The 26,065-nt window shown below is 42.6% G+C and overlaps 3 protein-coding genes across 3 annotated transcripts in view; all 3 read left to right on the forward strand.

Moving 5' to 3' along the window:
* Positions 1-6,255, forward strand: part of mcph1 (microcephalin 1) — a 44,031-nt gene extending 37,776 nt beyond the window's left edge. The window contains 2 exon segments of the mRNA XM_084461363.1: positions 5,401-5,638; positions 6,061-6,255. Of these exon segments, the coding sequence (XP_084317489.1) occupies positions 5,401-5,638; positions 6,061-6,113 (291 nt within the window). The 3' untranslated portion in view covers positions 6,114-6,255.
* A 3,858-nt stretch (positions 6,256-10,113) lies between these two features.
* agpat5 (1-acylglycerol-3-phosphate O-acyltransferase 5 (lysophosphatidic acid acyltransferase, epsilon)) lies at positions 10,114-22,657 on the forward strand. Its single transcript, XM_084450566.1, has 8 exons — positions 10,114-10,640; positions 14,158-14,227; positions 14,384-14,499; positions 15,101-15,190; positions 15,460-15,550; positions 16,675-16,836; positions 19,793-19,916; positions 20,509-22,657. The coding sequence occupies exons 1-8, from the start codon at positions 10,422-10,424 to the stop codon at positions 20,732-20,734; spliced, it is 1,098 nt and encodes a 365-aa protein (XP_084306692.1). The 5' UTR covers positions 10,114-10,421; the 3' UTR covers positions 20,735-22,657.
* Positions 22,658-24,096: 1,439 nt separating this feature from the next.
* LOC311319119 (transmembrane protein 14A-like) lies at positions 24,097-25,944 on the forward strand. Its single transcript, XM_084450577.1, has 5 exons — positions 24,097-24,246; positions 24,545-24,627; positions 24,824-24,925; positions 25,329-25,416; positions 25,563-25,944. Exons 2-5 carry the CDS (start codon positions 24,552-24,554, stop codon positions 25,600-25,602), a joined length of 306 nt encoding a protein of 101 aa, XP_084306703.1. The 5' UTR covers positions 24,097-24,246; positions 24,545-24,551; the 3' UTR covers positions 25,603-25,944.
* Positions 25,945-26,065: the final 121 nt, after the last annotated feature.

Below are 26,065 nucleotides of genomic sequence, written 5' to 3' on the forward strand. Positions count from 1 at the left end.
GTCGCTGTCTGGGCCGACATTGATACTGTAAATTGTTGCATGTTATCACTAGAGGATCATTTTGCAACTACTTTGCTCATCTGTCCTGTGTTGAATTGAACACAGTAGGACTAACCCTTCTTATGCATGAGAATAACTGCTGTCAGCTTTGTATGGCTTCTGTCTCACACACACTACACTCTGCACTAGGGCTGGGCATCGAGTCGAATTTCAAGAATCGATTCAGATTCACAAGGATTGGAATTGATTATCTCGATTCGATTCAATATCGATTCGGTTAGTGTTACTAAAACCTTTTTTTTTTTTTAGCTGTAACCTTAATTACATGACTGCCAAGTTATGCAACACATCAATACTAGGGCTGGGTATTGATACTGATTTCCAAAAATGAATGAATGAATCATTGAATGAATTAATGAACTATTCATTCCTTCATTTATTCATTCATTCATTAAATAAAAGATCGATTTTGGGATTCAGAATTGATGAATCGATTTTTTAAACCCAGCCCTACTCTGCACACACCCCATTCTGTTTATACTACATATACTGGAATTATTGTTGTACTGTTTTGCACTGTCATGTCTTTGCACTGTCCTGTCCTGCGCTGTGTCCTATGTCGTCTACAACAGAGTATGTCTTAACCCTGGTCACATTCCTAGTAAGTGGTAAATGGACTGCACTTATATAGCGCTTTTCCACCTTAGCGGCACTCAAAGCGCTTTACAATGGCCTCTCATTCACCCATTCAGACACACATTCACACACCAATGGCGGTAGCTGCCATGCAAGGTGCTAACCTGCTCGTTGGGAGCAATTTGGGGTTAGGTGTCTTGCTCAAGGACACTTCGACATGTGGACAGTCGGAGCTGGGATTCGAACCACTGAACGACCCGCTCTACCAACTGAGCTACAGCCGAGTGTGTGTGAACCAGATACACGGCACCAAACAGACCTGCAGATACACGGCACCAAACAGACCTGCAGTCTTGAGTCTTATCATCAGCTTAATCTACTTGCATATCTACAATCTTGAACTACTCTTTTATGTTCTCATTGTAGGACATGGTTGGTTTACATGAACCTCTGGCATGAATGGATGAGAGATCAAGTTAGGGTAGTGGCTTTCCAAGGTCATCCATTAACAAAGCTGTGGCTATGCGTCCGTGCTAGCCTGCTAGTTTAGTGCTACCTCCATGGTAATACCTAACACATCGCCTTTCAAAATTGTTTACAAAGAGCTTCACTAAACCGGTAAGGATTACCAAGCTGTCATAATTCAGTACAGTTTGGTTGCAGCATACTGTATGTGGTTGTTTTTTCTTTCTTGTTTGCACACGGTTTCTCTCCTCCTCATTCCCTCGATGTGAGCTCCATCAGAATGCTGAACATTACTCAACAGGAAGTGCAGGTGTGCTGCACAGGAAGTCAGCAGGCTCAGAGGATGTTTTGTCTTTAACCCCAGGGGAGGGGTGCGTGTCCAGAACGGTCATCTTCCTATGGCCCCAGTGCCTTTATTCTCCGTTTCTCTCAACACTGAAGCTCTTTCAAATGCCAATTCTATCCTCAGGAAAAGCATCCTATTTTCAAGAGAGCAACATTTCAAGTCTTGTGTTGAACATCATGTTTATTCTCATCCTCCACTCAAACAATACGACACCCCAGCAAACACAGGAGACGGAAAAGTAGGAAGGGAGATGATGTAACACAACGCAAAGGAAACGCAGCATATTTCAGGCAGATGACCAAAGAGGAAGTTCTGTGTCATTAATGTGGAGTTGTCAGTTGTTGTGGCTGAATCATCCCTCTGTAGTAGATTGTGTGGGCGTGCGTTGGTGTTTCTGTCATGTGTTTCATGTTTGGCGGAAGAGCCTCAGCAGGAAGGAAAGGAAACAATGACCTAGTTTGGACGGAACTGACTCAGTCTACTTCATGTCCCTCTGTGGACGTGACTGTGGTCTGTAGGGTATAGTTGTCGTTTGTTTTTGCAAGTTGCGTGGTTGTTGACTTGGATATTGATTGACAACAGTAGCTGTTTTGAGTTGTAAATGCAATATAATTAACTCTTGGTTTTCTATAAAGTTATTAATCAGTTACATCTGTCTACTGCCTAAATGTTTTGCTTTTGTAATAACGACATACAATTTTATGATGCCACTAAAGACAATTTAGCAGCCTTGTGTGTACGTGCGTAGCTATTTATTTGATTAATGTGCAACTTGTGATTATTTATTTGATAAATGTGCAACTTTTGATTATTTATTTGATTAATGTGTAACTTGTGATGTTTTGCCTGTGTGTTTCATATCCTGAGGTGGGGCGGCCCAATGATCCACCTTATTGTTGCTAACCCCTAACCCTTCTCATGAAGTACTGTATATTAAATCAGGATTAATACACCAGTTTAACAGCACAACACCATATTTGCCAGGCAGCTGCTTTAGATTGAAATGGCGTGAAGAGAGGGTACAGATTGGTGTTTTTTTAAAGATATTTTTTCTAGGGCTTTTCAGCTTTAATGGTATAGGACAGTGTAGAGAGACAGGAAACGTGGGAGAGAGAGGGGAGGACATGCGGCACAGGACCCGAGCCGGGAATCGAACCCGGGTCCGCCACGCGAAGGACTAGCCTTCATATGGTGCGCGCCTTACCCGGTGAGCTACCGGGGCGCCCCACAGATTGGTGTTTTAAGAACAAACTATTTGAAAGAAGGCTGTGACTATTCTTATGGCGGCCGGAAGTACAGATTTCAAGCATTTTAGCCATAAATACCTTATATTTGGATTATGGATAGGGCTAGGGGGGTTAGGTTTAGGGTTTGGGTTATGGATAGGGCTAGGGGGGTTAGGTTTAGGGTTTGGGTTATGGATAGGGCTAGGGGGTTTAGGGTTTGGGTTATGGATAGGGCTAGGGGGGTTAGGTTTAGGGTTTGGGTTATGGATAGGGCTAGGGGGGGTTAGGTTTAGGGTTTGGGTTATGGATAGGGCTAGGGGGGTTAGGTTTAGGGTTTGGGTTATGGATAGGGTTAGGGGGGGTTAGGGTTTGGGTTATGGATAGGGTTAGGGGGGTTAGGGTTTGGGTTATGGATAGGGTTAGGGGGGGTTAGGTTTAGGGTTTGGGTTATGGATAGGGCTAGGGGGGTTAGGTTTAGGGTTTGGGTTATGGATAGGGCTAGGGGGGTTAGGTTTAGGGTTTGGGTTATGGATAGGGCTAGGGGGGTTAGGTTTAGGGTTTGGGTTATGGATAGGGTTAGGGGGGGTTAGGTTTAGGGTTTGGGTTATGGATAGGGTTAGGGGGGGTTTGGGTTATGGATAGGGTTAGGGGGGGTTAGGTTTAGGGTTTGGGTTAGGGGGGGTTAGGGGGGGTTAGGTTTTGAAAGCAGAATTTCCCAAAACAAGATGCAGCGCCTTAAGAATAGGGTTAGGGTTAACCCATGATTGGCCGTAGACGGGGCGCCGTAAGAATAGTGGGCATGACAGAATTCCAAATATGATTCTCTATGTTGATTTGTTCTTATCAGCACAGAGAAACAGCCTTTTTTCCCTGCAGCCAATCACAGTGCAGTTTTTAAAATGTCTCATACAATTAATTGAGATTGATGGTAGATAATATACAATAATATATAAAAGAAGACATCTCAGTTTATTTATCAAACCTTTACTACACAATAAAAGACCACAGCTGTAGTGCATCCCGAGGGCAGCCTGCTATCTGGGGCGGCTGTAGCTCAGTTGGTAGAGCGGGTCGCTCAGTGATCGAAGGGTCAGTGGTTCGAATCCCAGCTCCGACTGTCCACATGTCGAAGTGTCCTTGAGCAAGACACCTCACCCCAAATTGCTCCCAATGAGCAGGTTAGCACCTTGCATGGCAGCTACCGCCATTGGTGTGTGAATGTGTGTGTGAATGGGTGAATGAGAGGCCATTGTAAAGCGCTTTGAGTGCCGCTAAGGTGGAAAAGCGCTATATAAGTGCGGCCCATTTACCATTTACCTGGCGCTCATTGGGAACAGAGCAGATTGGCCCTTTCAAGCTTGCAGCTGACCCGTGCTCTCCAGGCTCATGAGTCCTGAGATGGAGGACAGAGTCAGAGAGAACTTCATGCATCTTCTCATTCAGTCATGGTGAAGCTCAGCACAGAGAATAGGCATCGTGTCCAACCCTTGATGCAGCTTATCTCTCAGAGCAACTGCAAACAAGGAACTATCTCAGACAAGTGTCATAACATCTTGGTCAAAATGCCCATGATAATTTCCTTACAGTAAGTCCCCTATTTCCAACAGAAGATGTGGAGAATTAAAAGTGCTCATATGGTTTAATGTGAGGTTTAATTTGTGTGACTAATAGATCTCATAGCAGATTGTAATTGCACATCTTGGGTGGGCAAGAGGATCATCGGTGCTGTTGAGTATCTTTTCAAATGCTTACCTTGTCATTCAGATCAAAGGGATTATTGGTGATAGGTTCACTTTATTACAGGTGATTTTCTGCCCTCTCCTTGTGAGGTGAGAATACTGCAGTGGCCTACGTCGGATTTAAAGGAGGGGATTAGCAAGGACAATTATACACGGTCTATTAACAATCGAGTCCCGAACGTTACATCCTCCTCAAATGACATTCCAGGATATCAACTGCTTATTAATATTGATTATTATTGGTACATGTAAATGTAGCTGGTGGTGACCAGTAGAGATGGTTCTGGTTCAGACTGTGTCCCTCTCCCCATGTAGCTGGTTGTGTCCAGTAGAGATGGTTCTGGTTCTGGTTCTGGTTCAGACTGTGTCCGTCTCCCCATGTAGCTGGTTGAGACCAGTAGAGATGGTTCTGGTTCTGGTTCTGGTTCAGACTGTGTCCGTCTCCCCATGTAGCTGGTTGAGACCAGTAGAGATGGTTCTGGTTCTGGTTCAGACTGTGTCCATCTCCCCATGTAGCTGGTTGAGACCAGTAGAGATGGTTCTAGTTCTGGTTCAGACTGTGTCCCTCTCCCCATGTAGCTGGTTGTGTCCAGTAGAGATGGTTCTGGTTCTGGTTCAGACTGTGTCCTTCTCTCCATGTAGCTGGTTGAGACCAGTAGAGATGGTTCTGGTTCTGGTTCAGACTGTGTCCATCTCCCCATGTAGCTGGTTGAGACCAGTAGAGATGGTTCTGGTTCTGGTTCTGGTTCTGGTTCAGACTGTGTCCCTCTCCCAATGTAGCTGGTTGAGACCAGTAGAGATGGTTCTGGTTCTGGTTCTGGTTCAGACTGTGTCCATCTCCCCATGTAGCTGGTTGAGACCAGTAGAGATGGTTCTAGTTCTGGTTCTGGTTCAGACTGTGTCCATCTCCCCATGTAGCTGGTTGAGACCAGTAGAGATGGTTCTAGTTCTGGTTCTGGTTCAGACTGTGTCCATCTCCCCACCCCAGATCTGCCGGCTGCAGCAGCACCTGTCAGCAGGGGAGCACCAGCAGGACCTGTTCCTGGGCCTGCCGGCCATGCTGGTGTCCCGCTCCTCCCAGCCGCCCACCCAGAGCCTGCTGGAGCTCATCCAGCTGTGTGGAGGCAGCGTCTGCAGGACGGCCCGGCAGGCAGGCCTCTTCATCGGGGAGTACAAGGGCAAGAGACCCGAGGGGAGCAGGGTCCTCTCAGAGCAGTGGGTTCTGGGTAAGAGTTTGGTGATGATTGTAGTCCCAGTTATTCATTTTTTACTGTATTTAAGCAGGCAGACTCATTTTGTGCTAATGACCAGGGAAGAGATGCAGCAGTTTATGCATGTACTTCATTGTACTTCTATCAATCAATCAATCAATCAATCAATCAAAGCTTTATTTGTATAGCGCATTTCATACCCAGAGGCAACACAATGCGCTTTACAGAGAACAAGGGAGGTGGGCATACGACCCACTCTCTACATATTCCAGAGGGAAGCAAAAAAACAGTATCACCCAGGGGCCAGATAAGTGAGCTGTAAGTGAGCTGTGTTCTATGGTGAACTTACATTTGTGGTTTGGTACTGGTTTCAAATGTTTAGACAACAGCACTGCCTTACTGTTGTTGTCAGGCTGAATTCTCTGATGTCCTTCCAGATTGTATCACACATCTCAAGCAGCTTCCATACGCGCACTATGAGCTGGAGTGATGAACTACAGTATGAAGACATGAACTGAACACTGACGAGAACTACACTTCTGTCTCTATCACCCAAGATCTGAAGACGCTCAACTATCTGCTGTCTCGAGGGACAATGAACCCTACTGATGCGTTTGTTTACAGCATATTTATCCATGAATGTGATTTGTTTTACTGTTGTTTTATCTGTTTTACCATTGTATTGTAGTATAGCATTCCATGTATTGTGTTGCTGTATCTGCCTCAATAAAACACGTCTTTGTTTTTACCGACAGAGTTCCTAATTTAACCATCAATCAATGTGCTGTCTTACCTGTAACTTCAGTTTGGTAGAATTGTTACAGAATCATGGAAAAATTACTCGACCATTGGTTTCATCAATTTGTCTTTTGGCCACACATTTACGAGTTAAACTGTGAGTTAACTACAACTCATTTGATCTGGGGTCACTCGTACTGGTGCACAGCCAAAACTAGGCACTGCTTACAAAATTTATTCCAGAATGTCTGGTTTATTTCCGTTGGGTTAAATGTTACTAGTCAGACTAATCTGAGCCAGACTTATCTCTGGAGAGACTGGTTGTGAAAGCAGTCTTTTTCAAATACACATTTTGTATTTTGCTTGATGGAATGATTAAAGCTGCAGCATGTTAGATTTTAAACATTTAAATATGGCTATATGGCTTGTGTGTGCTATATGATCAATTGAGAGCGATTAGTGATTAAGCTCTTCTGTGAAAACGTGTTTGTAGACACGCTGTTTGGCTCAATCATTGCATAATAAATGATTGTCCCCCACCAGATGTCTTTAGATCAGCGTTTCTCAACTGGTGGGTCGTGACCCGAAGGTGGGTCGCGGAGCCGTTTTGATTGGGTCGCGGCCTCGTGGGCGGTTTCCCTTTTCTTTTCTTTTTTAAGGGATTTAAAAAAATATATATATTTATAGAGAAGTGTTGGGTTTTTATTTTGCAGGACACACCAATTCAGTTCAATAATTTCAATAATTTATTTTACGAGACATGACAGGAAGTGGGCTAACCTTAGCGTGTGCCAATGTTGTGTTATGTGTCACAGACTTTTTCTATTTTTGTGGAATAAATTTGGGTCGCGACTTCATGATAAGGTATATCGATATGGGCCACAGCCCACTGAGCAAAGACACGTCTTTTAGATAGTCTTTTTAGGACGTCCAAAGACATCCAATTAGGAGCCAGAATGAAAGTTTTTTTTAGTCGTTCAGATATTGAACCCGTTCTGCACGTCCACAGACGTCTTAGAGGGGTCCAAGCCAGACGTTTGAATATTGAGGGGTCCAGCAGACGTACAAATGGGGTTCTGGACCGACGGACGTTATTAAGACATGATCTGAACGTCTCCCTGACGTTGTGTGTTTGCTGGTTCAGAGCAGAAATGAAACCGGCCCTGAAAGCGCTCAGAGTGCACAACCACCCCCTCACCAGTCCTGATGTTACCTCCCCAGCTAGCCATGGCAAAGAACCGTGTGCTGGCTACCACAAACAAACTGCTAGAACGTCCGCAGCAGCCTGCTACTATGTACGTCACAGGAGTCAGGACCCGAGCTTCCTAACAAAGACCAGTCTGCTCAGTGCTTTTCTATAGAAGGCCTTGGTGTTGTCTGTCCAGTCTGCTCGTTGCTTTTCTATAGAAGGCCTTGGTGTTGTCTGTCCAGTCTGCTCGGTGCTTTTCTATAGAAGGCCTTGGTGTTGTCTGTCCAGTCTGCTCAGTGCTTTTCTATAGAAGGCCTTGGTGATGTCTGTCCAGTCTGCTCAGTGCTTTTCTATAGAAGGCCTTGGTGATGTCTGTCCAGTCTGCTCAGTGCTTTTCTATAGAAGGCCTTGGTGTTGTCTGACCAATCTGCTCGGTGCTTTTCTATAGAAGGCCTTGGTGTTGTCTGTCCAGTCTGCTCGGTGCTTTTCTATAGAAGGCCTTGGTGTTGTCTGTCCAGTCTGCTCAGTGCTTTTCTATAGAAGGCCTTGGTGTTGTCTGTCCAGTCTGCTCTGTGCTTTTCTATAGAAGGCCTTGGTGTTGTCTGTCCAGTCTGCTCAGTGCTTTTCTATAGAAGGCCTTGGTGTTGTCTGTCCAGTCTGCTCAGTGCTTTTCTATAGAAGGCCTTGGTGTTGTCTGTCCAGTCTGTTCAGTGCTTTTCTATAGAAGGCCTTGGTGTTGTCTGTCCAGTCTGCTCAGTGCTTTTCTATAGAAGGCCTTGGTGATGTCTATCCAGTTTGCGCTGCGTCCGCCTAGTGCAGGCGTGGCCAGACGACATTATGTTCCCGGGTTGTCCGTCCGTCCCATTCTTGTGAACGCAATATCTCAAGAACGGCTCGATGGAATTTGTTCACATTTGTCCAGAGTGTCCAGTTGCACTCATGGATGAACTGATTAGATTTTGGTGGTCAAAGATCAATATCATGAAACGGCCATATTGCAACATGGTAAGGTCACAGAGACACATGGTTTGGACTGGCAGGAAGGTCACAGAGACACATGGTTTGGACTGGCAGGAAGGTCACAGAGACACATGGTTTGGACTGGCAGGAAGGTCACAGAGACACATGGTTTGGACTGGCAGGAAGGTCACAGAGACACATGGTTTGGACTGGCAGGAAGGTCACAGAGACACATGGTTTGGACTGGCAGGAAGGTCACAGAGACACATGGTTTGGACTGGCAGGAAGGTCACAGAGACACATGGTTTGGACTGGCAGGAAGGTCACAGAGACACATGGTTTGGACTGGCAGGAAGGTCACAGAGACACATGGTTTGGACTGGCAGGAAGGTCACAGAGACACATGGTTTGGACTGGCAGGAAGGTCACAGAGACACATGGTTTGGACTGGCAGGAAGGTCACAGAGACACATGGTTTGGACTGGCAGGAAGGTCACAGAGACACATGGTTTGGACTGGCAGGAAGGTCACAGAGACACATGGTTTGGACTGGCATAAAGTTCTTGACCTAACGAATGCAGCAATACCAAACAAGTCCTGCTTGCACGCACATGCGCGTGCACAGAGCCATGACATGCATTCATGGGCGGATGTCTATTCTCTAAGCACCATTTCTAGTTTGGTTCTAGATGGTTCCTATGATGCATGCAGGTTATTTTTGACTCGGGGGTAGTAAAACACTACAATTTCTTGAAAAGTATAAAAGGTAAATTAAAATTTTAAATTTAAATGCTTTTTGAGAAATACATGGAATGTGAAATAATAAAAACAAGATGTGCATACATCAACTTTTTTAACAAGATTGTGGCACCACCGATTTCAGTACTTTTCAATACTTTCCACCACTTGGATTCCTTAAGACGTTTGATATGTTATAACGGATATATTTAGACTAGAAGAGAGACTAGAACAGTTGAAATAATTTCTGTAGCAATTTATGAGAGGTCATGTCACTACGTATATTTTATTATTTACTGTTTATCATCAATGTTTGATCATGAGAGTTAATGATTGAACCGTGGGGGTTGAACTCATTGCCCACGCCGTGTTTCTGTCAGCCTACAGCTTCAATGAATACATCCATGGGCTCCAGCTTCAATGAATACATCCATGGGCTCCAGCTTCAATGAATACATCCATGGGCTACAGCTTCTCCCCCTCTACTTTTCATTCTACCAATCAGGTTTCACGACGTCGCCGAACGCGTTTACGTCACGCGTTTACGTCACGCGTTGACGTCTATTTCCAATACGGAAGTCATGAGGAGGCGTGTGTGACTTTGGCAGTTCGGAATAACTAACCCGTACCTGGCAACCAAGAGGGCTTTAGATATTACATACGGATAATGGATTATGATTCACTATTTTATTTGTAGTCATTGTTTTGTTAGAGGCAGTCTATATTCATCTTGTAATAGTAGCTAGCTAACTAAGCTAGCTAGCGTTAGCGGTTGTCATAGTTGCCTTTGCTTACTTAGCTTATCTTCAGCAAGCCATGTCGTCATATTAAGGTGACATGGATGCATAACGTATACTTTTTTAATGTTATTCTCTCTTTATATTTCCAAATCTCTTCGTACGAGGAGTGCATATTGCTACTTCAGCTCGGCTAGGCTAGCTATCACGTTCATTCACGTTAGTCTCGCGAGACTTGCCAGTTGGATTGGCTTCCTTGTTCTAATACTTCACAGTTGAGCAACTCCTCAGATCTGTGCTTTTTTCAGAGTAGACGAGACATTCAACGACATAACTAACAAACTGTAGAGTTGACTGTGTTTTTGAGCTGTACTACGAGTCGGTGAACTTCTAGTTTGTCATAAAGAACATAAATATTAACATAAAGAAGTGAGAAATGCTGCTGTCATTGGTTGTGCACACATACTCGTTGAGGTATTGGTTTCCTGCCACTGTGATGCTGGGCACAGCTCCTGCATACGTGCTGTCATGGGGGGTCTGGCGCCTGCTGTCCACCGTCCTACCAGCGAGGCTCTACCACACGATGGACGACCACATCTACACCATCTACCAAAGCATGGTCCTCTTTTTCTTTGAGAACTATACGGGTGTGGAGGTGAGTTGGGATGTTTCCCATGTGTGTCACTTTATCTCATGCCAGTGCATCAAAAGGTGGGCTTTGTCCCCCCTACCGCCCATGAAGAACACGGATGTCTCCATCAGTATGCAGGTTAAAGGCTCATTTCCATCTTTGGTAGAGGATGTCGTGTCATTTTTGAGAACCACACATTTCTCTAATTTAGGCTTTCGGTTTCACAGTGCATCCGGAAAATATTCACACCCCTTCACTTTGTCCACATTTTATGTTACAACCTTATTCCAAAATGGATTAAGTTCATATTATCCTCATCGATCTACACACGATAGCCCATATTGACAAAGTGAACAAACCTTTTAAGGATTTTTTGCAAATGTATTAAACATTTAAAAAGACAGAAAGAAACATAACACACACAATTATTCAGTACTTTGTTGAGGCACCTTTGGCAGCGATTACAGTCTCAATTCCCTCAATGCCCCCGGGTGATTACAGTTTTTTTGCTTCCCTCTGGAATATGTAGAGAGTGGGTCGTATGCCCACCTCCCTTGTTCTCTGTAAAGCGCATTGTGTTGCCTCTGGGTATGAAATGCGCTATACAAATGCTTTGATTGATTGATTTAATTCTTCTAGGGTGTGATGCTACAAGCTTGGCACAACTGAATTTGGGGTATTTTTCACATTGTTCTATGCAAATCCTCAAGTTCTGTCAGGTTAGATTGGGAGTGTCACTGCTCAGGTATTTTCAGGTCTTTCCAGAGATGTTCAATCGTGTTCAATTGAGCTCTGGCTGGGCCACTCAAGGACATTCACAGACTTGTCCCGAAGCCACTCCTTTGTTATCTTGGCTGTGTGCTTCAGGTGGTTGTCCTGTTGGGAGGTAAACCTTTGCCCCAGTCTAAGTTCCAGAGCGCTCTGGAGCAGGTTTTCATCAAGGATCTCTGTACATTACTGCATTCTAGGGCTGGGTATCGATTCGCATTTCAAGAATCGATTCGATTCACAGGTTCAGAATCGATTATCACGACTCAATATCGATTCGGTTAGTGTTACTAAAACCTGTTTTTTTTGCTGTGACCTTAATTACATGACTGCCAAGTTATGCAACACATCAATACTAGGGCTGGGTATCGATACTGATTACCAAAAATGAACTATTAATTCCTTCATTTATTCATTCATTCATTAAATAAAAGAGAGATTTGGGGATTCATGAATCGATTCTGAATCATTCATTCGCTTAATCAATTTTTTTTTAACCCAGCCCTACTGCATTCATCTTTATCTGGACTAGTCGCCCAGTTCCTGCTGCTGAAAAACATCCCAACAACATGATGCTGTCACCACCATGCTTCACTGTAGGGATGGTATTAACCAGGTGATGATACCACCATGCTTCCCTGTAGGGATGGTATTAACCTGGTGATGATACCACCATGCTTCACTGTAGGGATGGTATTAACCTGGTGATGATACCACCATGCTTCACTGTAGGGATGGTATTAACCTGGTGATGATACCACCATGCTTCACTGTAGGGATGGTATTAACCTGGTGATGATACCACCATGCTTCACTGTAGGGATGGTATTAACCTGGTGATGATACCACCATGCTTCACTGTAGGGATGGTATTAGTCAGGTGATGATACCACCATGCTTCACTGTAGGGATGGTATTAACCTGGTGATGATACCACCATGCTTCACTGTAGGGATGGTATTAACCTGGTGATGATACCACCATGCTTCACTGTAGGGATGGTATTAACCTGGTGATGATACCACCATGCTTCACTGTAGGGATGGTATTAACCTGGTGATGATACCACCATGCTTCACTGTAGGGATGGTATTAGTCAGGTGATGATACCACCATGCTTCACTGTAGGGATGGTATTAACCTGGTGATGATACCACCATGCTTCACTGTAGGGATGGTATTAACCTGGTGATGATACCACCATGCTTCACTGTAGGGATGGTATTAACCAGGTGATGATACCACCATGCTTCCCTGTAGGGATGGTATTAACCTGGTGATGATACCACCATGCTTCACTGTAGGGATGGTATTAGTCAGGTGATGATACCACCATGCTTCACTGTAGGGATGGTACTGGCCAGGTGATGATGCCTCCATGCTTCACTGTGGGGATGGTACTGGCCAGGTGATGATACCTCCATGCTTCACTGTGGGGATGGTACTGGCCAGGTGATGATACCACCATGCTTCCCTGCAGGGATGGTATTAGCCAGGTGATGAATGGTGCCTGGTTTCCTCCAGCTGTGACGCTTGGAATTCAGGCCAGAGTTCATCTTGGTTTCATCAGACCAGAGAATTTATTTTCTCATGGTCAGAGTCCTTTAGGTGCCTTTTGTCAAAATCCAAGCAGGCCGTCATGTGCCTTTTACTGAGGAGTGGCTTCCGTGGCAACTCTACCATAAAGGCCTGATTGGTGGAGTGCTGCAGAGGTGACTGTCCTTCTGGAAGGTTCTCCCATCTCCACCGAGGAACCAAGGCCCTTCTCCCCTGATTGCTCAGTTTGGCCGGGCGGCCAGCTCTAGAAAGGTGGTGCCAAACTTCTTCCATTTATGAATGATGGAGACCACTGTGCTCTTCCTGACCTTCATGCTGCATAAATGTTTTTGTACCCTTCCCCGGATCTGTGCCTTGATACAGTCCTGTCTCTGAGGTCTACAGATAGTTCCTTTGACTTCATGTCTTGGTTTGTGCTCTGAAATGCACTGTCAACTGTGGGACCTTATAAAGACCTTATACCTTATATAGTGTGCCTTTCAAAATCATGTGCAATCAATTGAATTTACTACAGGTGGATTCCAGTCTAGTTGTAGAGACATCTCAAGGATCATCTCAGGAAACGGGATGCACCTGAGCTCAATTTTGAGTGTCATAGCAAAGGGAGTGAATACTTATGTACAAGTGATATTATAATATTTTATTTAATACATTTGCAAAAAATTCTTTAAAAAAAATATTTTTTTATTTTTTATTATTATTATGATTATTTTTTTACATTTTCTTATTATGGGGTATTGTCTGTAGATTGGTGAGGGGGAAAAAATGTGAATCCATTTTGGAATAAGGCTATAACATAAAAAGTGTGAATGGGGTGTGAATCCGTTCTGGATGGACTGTATATGCTGACCATATTGAGGACATGGGTAGGGTTAGGCTTTGAGTCCCCAAGGGGACATGGCATTCAAGGGACATCAACGATTACTAGAGAACTAAGTGCAAGTATAAATATTAATTATATACATTATTATTATTATTATTATTAGTAGTAGTAGTAGGGGTGTTACAATGCTGTATACTGTACTGTATCTTATCATATTCCAAGTATAATTGTAGTATTTCTTTATATTTTTGTGTATGTCATATTTGTGTTACGATAGCATCCGTAGCTACATTTGTAAGTAAGTCATGTTTCTGTTTAACTCCTATGTAAGATTTAGGCTAACATTATTCGGTTCATATAAACGTGCTCTTGCCTGCATCATTTTATCTTTAGATTGTTATTTATGGGGATATACCAAAGAAGAAAGAGAATGTGGTCTACCTTTCCAACCATCAATGCACAGGTAAGTGGGACAAATTCACTTGTGAACACTCATTCTAACCACATTCATTAATTCAGTTGTTGAAAGAGAGACAGACTAAATCTAGTATTCCAAATTTTGTTTAATAAATTATACTATTCCAAAATTGGACTGAAAACATTTTTTCTTGTCACCCAGTGGACTGGATCATTGCTGATATGTTGGCCATCAGGCAGAATGCTATTGGACATATACGATATGTCCTTAAAGATGGCCTGAAGTGGCTCCCGCTGTATGGATGGTACTTCTCTCAGGTAACGGCGTATTTGAATTTATACAACGGTTAGTTCTGGTTCTTGATTCTGATTGGCTGGAAGCCGTGTTAAAATACTTTGTAACACACACCTGGAACCGCATATCATTCCATTTTCAGTATTAACGCGCCTCCCATTTGATCCAATGCATTGTAGTTGTTGTTGCTTGGCAACCCTTTTGTTAGGGGAACTATTTTGCTCGGCGGAATTGAGGGAATGATGCTTCGTTTTGAATAAATGTTAATATTTTACATTGCTGTGTGTCTATTTTACACTAATAGCTGTAGTAACCGTTGTATAAAAGCAATAAACCACTCGAGGCCGTGGGTTATAGTGATTTTATAACAGCTAGGGGGGTTTTACTCCGCTTCGCGTCGTGCCTAACGATGCCCCATAGCTGTTATAAAATCACTATAACACACGGCCTCTCGTGGTTTACTGCTTAAATAAGGGAGATGTCAGTGTGTACTGTAATACTTTATACTGGACTGATGGCCTATTATTTGTTTTTAATTGAATCTTGTTGAGAAAGAACGCTCAGCAGTCTCTTGTTTGACAAGACTAGATCTGACTGTGCTTTTTGTTATTGATCTTTTTATAGCACGGAGGTGTCTACGTGAAGAGAAGTGCCAAGTTTGATGAGGAGGCAATGAGAAAAAAACTTCTTGCACAGACTGAATTGGGAACACCAGTGAGTAGTTAAAGGGACAGTTCACCCAAAACTTCAACATGACTTATTGGTTTCTTTACTTTTCTCTCCAGAGAATATTGCCATTTGCCAAATAAACGTTTCCCATGGAAAAGCTTCACATCTGTCTGCCAGGGGACTTCTCTCTCTCTCTCTATTGTAGACTGTACTCTATCGGCTCATAGCCCCGAGTTTGACCACTAACATATTTTGATATCACAACTATGTGCTGTAATAGTTTGTCATAACAGGCTTTATTTGTCTCTTTTCAGATGTATCTTGTCATCTTTCCTGAGGGAACCCGGTATAACCCTGAGCTCAAGAATGTGATCAGTGACAGTCAGGATTTCGCCTCCAAGCAAGGTGCTGATCACGGCACATTTAACCTCATTTATCCAAAACAATTCTCCCTTGCAGGGAGGAGATACGGTAGCTATGTTATTAAATGCTAGTATGGTAGCAATCTTATTACATTATTCTAATCTGTTGGTATTTGGGTGTCAATAGACACAAAGCATAGCTTGGAATGTAGCTGCCTCGGCAGGGAGTCTGAGGAGAAATTAATTCACAGAATGAGAACGACAAGGAAGATATTTTACCCCCAACAAACTTGTCCCTGTTTAAGATCTCATGACCCAAATGTTTGTTGACAGAATTATAGGGGAACCTTAGAAAAAATGAAAACCTGCTTGACTGATTTCTATTTTCTCTCATCGTCAGTGGATTGTTTGTTGGTAAAGTGCCAAGAGCTTGTCAGCCACTGCTAGGTAGCGGCTTGAATCCAATCTCCCAGAGACTGTAGCTTATAAATCAGCCAAAAGATTTTCTTGTGATTACCAAAGTATGTTACCGCTGGTTGATAAGTGATTTATAATGTCGCCAATCCTAATTCACAACAGCAAATTTGAATGGTTGGAGAGCTGGTACTTATGAAACAGCGTAGATATGGGACTAATATGCTAGCAGACTGATTTAGTACTTATGGTTCACAGTAGTGTACATTTTCAGATGATAATTGACAGGAAAATTAGCTTATACTTTAGATAGAAATCATAATTCATATAAACTCTCTCTGTGATGCAATACAGTATTATGCACATTATTTTGTCCACAGGAAGTTCCTATAATAACCTGTCTACTTAACAAGCTGCAACTGGTGCATCTCTGAAACAGAACAATGAGTTTCACTTGCCCCTACAAATTCTCCTAAAGAGATTATCTGCTCTCAGTAAGGCTGGGGCAGTAGAGGAGGAGGAATGGTGCCACCCTCTCTTTCATCAACAACAGGACAATAACAAATAGGGTATGCAGCAGTTGTTGGCCCATACAATTATGTATCTGCATGTACATAGAGGTTTAGATCATTGCCCATCTCATTATCTTTCTAATTACAACAACCTTACATCGTTATCTGTATAGGGTCAGTTTTCTGGTGGTCACTGCTCTGTGTCCAGATGTCTAAAACATGGCTGTTTTGTCCCCTACAGGACTGGCTATTTTGAGGCACACCCTGACCCCCAGAATGAAGGCCTCGCACATCGCTGTGGAAACCATGAAGAAGCACCTGGATGCTGTGTATGATGTCACAGTCGTGTACGAGGGAACGCTGGGGCACAACGGCGAAAGACGACCAGCCCCAACGATGCCAGGTAGTTTGAATACGTCCACCTCATAGACGTTCATTCATATGTCAAGCTCTATAGTGACTCCAGCTTTCTCCTGTTGTCTGTGCAGTGGAGGAAATGAGTCTCACAACAGACGGGTTTAGGTGGGATATTACCATACAGGAAGTAAGGGTGCGTGTCCACCGGTGAGCTGTGTTTTAGAGCTGGCACTTTCTCATTGTTTCCTGGGTAATGAGCTCTAGGGCGCTATAGAGACGAGAGACGTTTTCCAAGCGCTTTTTAGCGCTACGGCGCCATGAGCGCTAGGCTTTTTGTGTGTGGCTGTAAGCCAGCGCACCTAGGATAACGTTTGTCCAGTTATCACTCCCTCCTTCCATTGAATGTTGACCTCCATTTTTCTGTTGGCACCACAAGCGGCAGTAGTCCCAGCACACCAAATTAAAGGACACCAAAATCAACACGCCAATCTCCACTGCACAAGTAGAGTAGTGGTGAAAGCAATGGACTCCCACGCAGGAGATCGGGGTTCAAGGCCCCGGTGGGGTGGATTTTATGGGACTATACCCCAAACCTCCACATGTTCATCCTTTCACTCCGACCTTTACCCCTTGCCTTATAGGTCAGATCATGTCCAAACCCCCTTATTCTAACCCCAACCCACACTCCTTCCCTTATAGGTCAGATCCTGTCCCAACCCCAACCCTTATTCTAACCCCAACCCACACTAGGGACTGGAAGAAGGACACCAAAATCAACCTGCCATTCTTCACTGCACAAGTAGAGTAGCGGTGAAAGCATTGGACTCCCACCCTTGAGACAGGGGTTCAAGGCCACAGGCCTAGCGGGCTCTAAGTAGCTGTGAGCTTGGCCTGTTCAGCTACATACAGCTTCTCGGTGGACACACACCATAAATCCTGACAGTAGTGTCGTCCAACCATAAAGTGACAAGTCATGCTGTTGTTGTTTAGTCATCAGATATCAACGATATGACGTGATACTCTTAATTAAAACGGAGGAAAATAACGGATGGAAGTGTCAGTTTCCTGTAAACAGCTTGCTGTATTCTTCAATTCCTCCCTTGTTCCCAGACCCATTTCAAAAAGCACAATTGCAACCTGAAAACATCCTGTTTCTTTCAGGAATAAACACTCGCGTGTCACCAGTTGAAAGAATGGGGCAAAACAAGGAAGCATGTTTTTAACCACCAGAAGCTCTATAGCTCACTCTGTCGGCTTCTCAGTCCACAAAAATGTCCAGACGTGCGTACGTGATCGCAACTATTGAGAATTTGTGCTTGTTCATTTGTTCATTCATTGAACGTCTCCCTACATTTTCCAGACCCTGACGTTATGGAGACGACTGTATTTATTTAAAGGAGTAGTAAAGGGAAAATGCATGTTTAGCCCTGTTTTAAGGTTACTTATGATCATATACAATGGTTCAGATCAAAACGTTGACAAAACTAGCACTTTTGAGAAAGTCTGATAATTGCTCTACCACCGTTTTGGTCATACAATGGATGTGGGTGGGCACCTTGAAAAATCATTCAAAAAACATGTTATACTCTCAATTTCAAAGACAAGAAACTCACCGAGGTGTTAGTTGGCGTTCTGACATATAATTCGCCATAGAGTAAGATTCTAGTTCATCTGGAAAGGCTTTTTTAAATATTTAGCATATAACTATTTAGTCGCAGCACATACGTGTGTAAACTTCCGCAAACTAGTTAGCCTAGCAACATAAACAATAACAATAGCTACCGTAAGTAGTTCCGCTTCCTGAATCCCCTCTGCGGATTGATCTACACATCTACAACGGTCGCGTCAATACAAGTCAATGGATTTCATAAAATGATCAATAAAACCCTACAGGATTCATACTTTGCGGCGAATTTCATGTCAGAACACCAACGGACACCAATTACCCCCTCGGTGAGCTTCTTGTCTTTGAAATCGAGAGTTTAACATGTTTAATGATTTTTCAAGGTGCCCACCCACATCCATTGTATGACCAAAACGGTGGTAGAGCAATTCTCAGACTTTCTCAAAAGTGCTAGTTTTGTCAACGTTTTGATCTGAACCATTGTATATGATCACAAGTAACCTTAAAACAGGGCTAAACATGCATTTCCATTTACTACTCCTTTAAAGGAGGATTAGACTAAGGGTTTGAAATCCCAAAATAATTAGGGTTGCACCAATTATGAAATTCTGGGATGATACCAGTGTTTAAAATGTGGCTGATACTGTTTATTTGTTGTTGTGGTTGTTGCTGTGGTTGTTATTGTTGATGTTAATTCCCACCTTTGTGCCAGGAAAACAAATAAATCTTCATTATAAAAAATAACTGAACTGTTTCAAAGTCTTTAAGCTCTTAATCACACTATCGTTAAATGAGCACAAATTCAATGATACTATTTTTTTGCCGATAGGCCGATGGCAGTCAGCAAGACGAATATCAGCTGATACAGTTGTATGGCTGATAAATTGGTGCATCCCAAAAAATAATGTCCCCGAACCGAACAAACATACTTTCCTAACAGCCAGTTATTATTGTTAGAAAGCAGCATACAATCTTGGATTCATACTTTAACCTTTTTTGACAAGACTTGTTTTTCATCATGCTGTCATTGGCTAAGCTACATTGTGAAGCCAAATATTAAACTTTGGGAATGTTTGGCTTTGGACTGTAGGGAACTCACAGGCAACCGGTTATCAAGTGACCTCTTGAGTCTTTGACTCTCCTTGGCTGAAGTCCAGGGTCCCTCTGTTAGCCTAGTTTGGTTTCTGACGTAAAAGCTAATATCTTTTCATCACCTGATCAAGCGGTTTGTGGGTTTGATATCTTTCTCTGCCATGGGAACGTTTTCGCCCCCATTTGGCTTTAATTGCTCATGCTCAGTCTACAGTGCGTGTCCTTTGGCTCATAGGCTTTTCCTCACGTTGTTTAGTCTCTCATTCATGTTTTTTCTGTTTGACAGAGTTCCTGTGCAAGGAATGCCCCCGAGTCCACATCCACTTTGAGCGTGTGGACATGAAGGAAATTCCTCCAGAGCCAGTGTTTTTCCGCAGGTGGCTGCATGAGAGATTTGAGCTCAAGGACCAGTAAGCATCATCTTTCTCTGTCTCATACACATACAGACGTGGACAATATTGTTGGTACCCTTCCGTTGAAGAAAAACCCACAATGGTCACTGTAATAACTTGAAGCTGACAAAAGTAATAATAAAAATTAAAAAGAAATACTGAAAATTAACTAATGAAAATCTGCCATTGCTTTTGAATTGTGGTTCACAATACAGTCGCTGAAACGGAAGGGTACCAACAATTTAGTTCATGTCTGTTTATACCTACATCCATAACCACCTGCTATGAACAAATCTCAAGTCCATTTAGGTCAAGAAGGATCAGTTGAAAGACCCGTTTGCCCCATTCAGACCAAAACATGTATAATAGTCTGCATGTCGGGTCTGTATTGCAGACTGTATCTGTATTGTAGACTGTATCTGTATTGTAGACTGTATCTGTATTGTAGACTGTATCTGTATTGTCTTGATGCACATCAATGAATGAGGACTATCCCCACAGTTGAAGACAGTGAATTGACTATAATATTGCCCTGGATCTGTGATAAGACCTAATGAGGGATTTGTGTTTATGTAAAACTAAAGAGAGTCACCTGTCTCACCCCTCATAGGCTGCTGACCACTTTCTACCAGTCAGAAGACCAAAACGCTAAATGCAGGTTCCCTGGGGAAAGTAAGATTTCTCCCTTGAGCATTACGAAAACATTACCATCTCTGCTGTTTCTGGGAGGACTAACGCTGTCCATGCTGTCGAATGAGTCTGGCAGGAAGCTCTACATGCGCACCTGGATGTATGGGACCCTGCTGGGCTGGCTGTGGGTCAATGTTAGTCCCTAAGGAGAGATGGAGGATGAGTCCCACCATGACGTCCTCTAACGCCATGGAAACACCTTATTCCTCACCCTCCAGGTGAGACAGGGCTGGTTTTGAAACACCAGTTCTAGCTGGTAAGAATTGGAGCTTGAAAGAGTTTGTGTTCACCTGTATGGCCGATTGTCTACCTGTTAGTTGATGCTTTGAGAAGAGAGATGTTTTGTTCCTGGCGCTTCTTGTACCCTGCTCTGTGTAAATGTTCGAACTTGCAGCCTCAAAAGGTACAAGAGAAAACATTCACAGTGTGGTTGGCTCTTTTTTTCATGGACTTTTTACCTTTACCTCAACAATATATTAAGAGCAACCGCACCACAACACTTCCCCAAATTATTAATTGTATGAAATCCCGTCTGTTTTTGCATGCCGAATGTTCAGCATCTGTTTTCAACATGATGTAGCCTAGTTTGACACTAGTTGGTGAGGTCTAGGGGTTAGTAAGGCTGTCTAAAACAGTATTGGACAGATCCCATGTCTACTACTCAAACAGTTTGTGTTCATATGGGTAACCAAGGGTTTAGGTCTCAGTGATATACAAGCTATACAGTAAATTATCTCTTTTGATGCCAAGTCCCATGATGTTTGTGCTATGCGTTTGTGCACTTTGCTTTCTTGAGTTGCTGCAAAAGTTTTGCAAATTGTTGCCAAAACTTTCTGAACTGTAACTGCAGGTGTCCTGAGAGTTTGTTCAGGTTATGTTCAGGAGGAGCAATACATGATGTTTAAATACGTTAACAGCGGCGTGTTCGCTGTTATCTCGTCACGGACCTCAGTTACCACCAGTATGATACATGAACAACTGGTTCTCTTCTCTTAATGCTGTTGTTGGGGGAGCTTTTTATCCAGAGAAATTTTTGTACGTATATGCTGCTTTTAACGTCATGTTACAGATTACAGAAGGGATATTTAGCTACTGTATCTATACTGACAAAGCCATCTTGGAGTATGTCTCACAATATTATAGGATTCCTGTTCGTTTATATACCAAGGCAGCCAATTGTATATTATGCATTATTCTATTGTAAAAATGCACTGTATGTCCATTCTTATTTTTTACAATGAAAACATGACTACCACTGTTCTACTGTCACTTTACGTATTCTCTTTAGCTTATTGAATTATTTAAGGAGTCATCCCCATATGAATGGATTAGCCCATAGGGATGTTTGTCTGTTTGTTTTACATCATTCAAATAGGCTTGCATATCCTTCCTCCATAATGTTGATGGACAATATTAACTTTAATCCATATATTTGTTATATCTTGTATAGATTTCAAGAGCAGATTGTAGATAATCAAGAAGACACAATTTTCAAGTGCCAATTGTTCCTAGAAGTGTGTGCCTTTTAATGGGGGAGCCTATCCTCAACCTTCATTCAGAGGACTGTATATTCTGATAGTACTGGCATCCCCTCTAGTGGACAGAACTGGAACTGCAGCACCGCGGCATTTTGGTCAAACGTTGACAACTCATGAATTTATGGTGGCATATTTTGTGTAAAAGGTTGCGTCTAGACTGTATGAATGATTTTCATTGCAGATGAGCCTTTTGCAAGTAATATGTTTTTAGTTTTCCCCCCATTAAATTAATAAAGTAATTTGAATCCTTGATTTGATGACATGCAATGTCCCTGTCCAGTTTATTTGTCATAATACTGAATAAACCCAACTTACTTCAAAAGCAAACTCCTTACTGAAAGATGGCCTTAAATATATCTACCTATTTTACTCGACAAGGGATATCAAGTAATCATAAGTTTTCATACTGATTGTTGTGCTGGTAGACCAAAAAACCACTTCACCATTAGGCTACAAATTGCACTGCAAAGAAAGCTAATTATAGAGTGCTACTTATGCCCATCCTTGGATACTTGTCATTACCGCGCAACCAAAGAGCCATACAGTAGGCTACTCCTCCAGCATACCTGGTGTGAAGCACAGAATTGGACTTGGTCTGAATGTAGTCTTCATCAAACCTGATCGGAAACCCTGTAATGTACAATGACTTGTTTTGCTTTTTGAGAATAAAAAAAAAAAAACATGCCATTCAAAATCCAGACATGATTCTTGAATGTGATCTCATCATTTATTCACATTATTGGGGTATTTCAATTCAGCTGTTGCATGTTAGCCGAGATGAAGTAAGTATTGTTGAAGCTGATATTGATATCCAATACAGGTTTACTGTCTATTAATGTCTTACGGTAATAGCCGCTGTGGTAGATGGCCCATAATGTTAACGCCCCTACACTTAGTTAATGAAACCTTAATTGCTTTGGACACAAATGTATTACACCCGTTTACACGAGCTGAAAATCAACTATCATGTTTGCATGCTCGCTTCTGCTGGTGTTGAGACCACGACCCTATCAAAGCTCACCGGGTAAGACCCCCCATATGAAGGCTAGTCCTTCGCGCGGCGGACCCGGGTTCGATTCCCGGCTCGGGTCCTGTGCCCCATGTCCTCCCCTCTCTCTCTCTCCCACGTTTCCTGTCTCTCTCAAACTGTCCTGTCCCATTAAAACATATCTTTAAAACAACAACCCTGATCCTAATGGTTGATAGATGAGTATGAACACAACTGCGTTCTAGTGAATATGAATAAAATGAATATGAATAAAATGAACATCTAACTGCATACACACACAAGCACTACGCACTGTATGCACAATTATTTATTTATGAGCGTTATATTTTAATCTGTAAATGTAATTAGATATGTATATTCTGTGTTTGTTCTGTGTCTGTGTTATAGCATGTCTTCCACTCCACAAAAGAGGTTCCTAGCAGAAAATAAAGTACTTTGAATTTAAATGGCCTACCTGTGTTTACACATAATAATCTCTCTGAATAGCCCTATTTAACTCAGTTTTCACTTAACAGGCACTTGGGGGAGGTATGAGATAGGTGGGGATGTGCTTTGCTCCTGATAAGAGTTTCAAAGTCTGGGATGATGATAGACATCTACTCTCAGATCATGCTCAGCGTCTAACCTGTTCCTCTGCTTTGACCTTGACTTAAGATGGATCACATTTGAACCACTTTTAAATACAATCAGCAAGGCAAGGAAGCAAAAGAGAACACAACAGAATGTGAAAATAGAAATAATGAGACAAAAATTAAACATCTCCCTAATCCTGTGCTCGGCACTAAATTAAGAATTACCTTGGTTGTGTTTTGTACGCATCAGATGAGTTTTATTTAATGAATAACTATCACGAAAGTCTGGCACCGCGAATGACCAATACTACCCGGCCACCGTCCCTGCAGGTGGTGCGCAATTATTCTGCGCAAAGCCTTTTCTGCGCAAGCACGGAAATGAATTTAGATCGGATTCGTTCTATTAATGCATCTATGATCGGATTGTTATCGTTTAGCCAGTTATTATAGTATAAATCCACGGTTCAGCCTGGTTCAACCACCTTCAGCTCCAGAAAGGGGACAGCCTATTAGGGTTCTGACATCGAATGAGTCAACATGTACGTAGGTTCATCTCATTGAAATAAATGAAGCTGAAGACAGACTATAAAATAAAGCCTAGCTCACATTCGCCTGGCTACATATAGACTGTCTTCTTATCGATAGGTGTCACAAAAAACTGCTGACATACGTATGATTATAATTGAATGATGGGTGACGTCACTGTGCCTGTCATGCCCGTGACGCTGTCGCTGCGCCATGACGTCATGCGTCCGATCTGCCTGCCAGCTATGGATCCATCCATGCTGATCCTTTGCTGTCACATTCTTTAGAGCAACATTTCTCTCTGCCCCACAGTGCTGCAATGGCAATTGACTGGCTTGGATTTGGCTATGCTGCAGCCATAGCTCTGGGAGGCTACATGGGCTACAAGAGAAGAGGTATGATGAGACCAGCTGTCCTGTAGACTAGTGGCACTTACATCCGACCATGACCCACCCTTAGCTATCCACCCCTGTTAATCCAACAACCTTGATTTGCTCATTCTTGTGTTTGTTTATTTTTGATCTATTTACCCCTGAGTTGGATCTTAGTATATCCATGTGTCAATTTACACTATTTGTTGTGTGTGTGCAGGTAGCCTGATGTCACTGATCGCAGGGCTGGTCTTTGGCAGCTTATCAGCCTATGGAGCCTTACGAATATCAAACGATCCAAGCGACATAAAGGTTTCCCTCCGTAAGTAGGCTATGGTGGTACTCTGTAAGTATGTATGTAAGTATCGTAATGAACAGAGTCAAAGGCCAAAGTGAAATACTCACATTAGCTTACTTGTTAATAAAAAACAACACGAGAAAACAAGATCATATTTGTGGGCTACAGATCAATTCAATTCAATCTTTATTTCAGACTCACCAGCGGGTTCATATGAACATTAAATACAACAGACAATCCACAAAACATACAATAGACAATATCTCGATAGCGCCTGTTCATTTATAGCCTAACGCCCCCCCAGTCCCGTATGGAACATGGGTCGCACAGCAGTGTGCCAATGAACATAAACATGAGCCAAGTGTTATCGCTCATGTTGAGACACGTCATGTATGATGTGTTGTTGAACATGTGTTAATTCTTTCAGTGGCCTCAGGATCTCTGGCACTCGTGATGGGAATGAGATATAAGAAATCTGGCAAGTTAATGCCATCTGGCATCATGGCTGGTTTAAGGTGATAATCAGTTTTCATAATTATGTTTTTGTTTGTTTTGTTTTTGTATTTGAGAGATTTGACCCCTTCGGGTTTACAAGATATTTTGAATCTTAAACCATTATGAATGTTGAGCTGATCATGTCACTTATTTCCCTTTTACCCAGTTTGCTAATGGTTTTGCGAATTCTCCTCTTCACATTGTGATTGGACAAACAAGACACCTGACCTCAACAGGGAGGGAATGTCATCGGAGAGCCATTGTCCTTGCATACAGCCACTGACTCTTATATAGACACAGCCCTTATGGCTCATTATGTCAGTAATTAATTAGTTTGAATGAATGATGATGTTAATGTTCCTGACTGAGGGCATAATGCCATCTTGATAATATTGCTGACTGAGTGTATAATGCCATCTTGAAGTGAATGAACTTTTTGTGATTCGTGATTGACAACTTTTTCTGATTTTTTTGTGAATGACATGTCCATTCCCCATATTATATACAAAATCTGGTATATATGTGAACTGTACATTTTCCTCTTGAATAACCAAACATAATATGTAAATAATGCAATACAAGTGATGAGATGTATTCAATTTTAATCTTTTCAAAACAGTACAGCATGTCTGCATTGGTGTGATCTTAAAATACAATAAATTAGTCAGT

This window comes from Borostomias antarcticus (genome assembly GCF_949987555.1).
Source record: "Borostomias antarcticus genome assembly, chromosome: 2".
Classification (NCBI taxonomy): Eukaryota; Metazoa; Chordata; class Actinopteri; order Stomiiformes; family Stomiidae; genus Borostomias; species Borostomias antarcticus.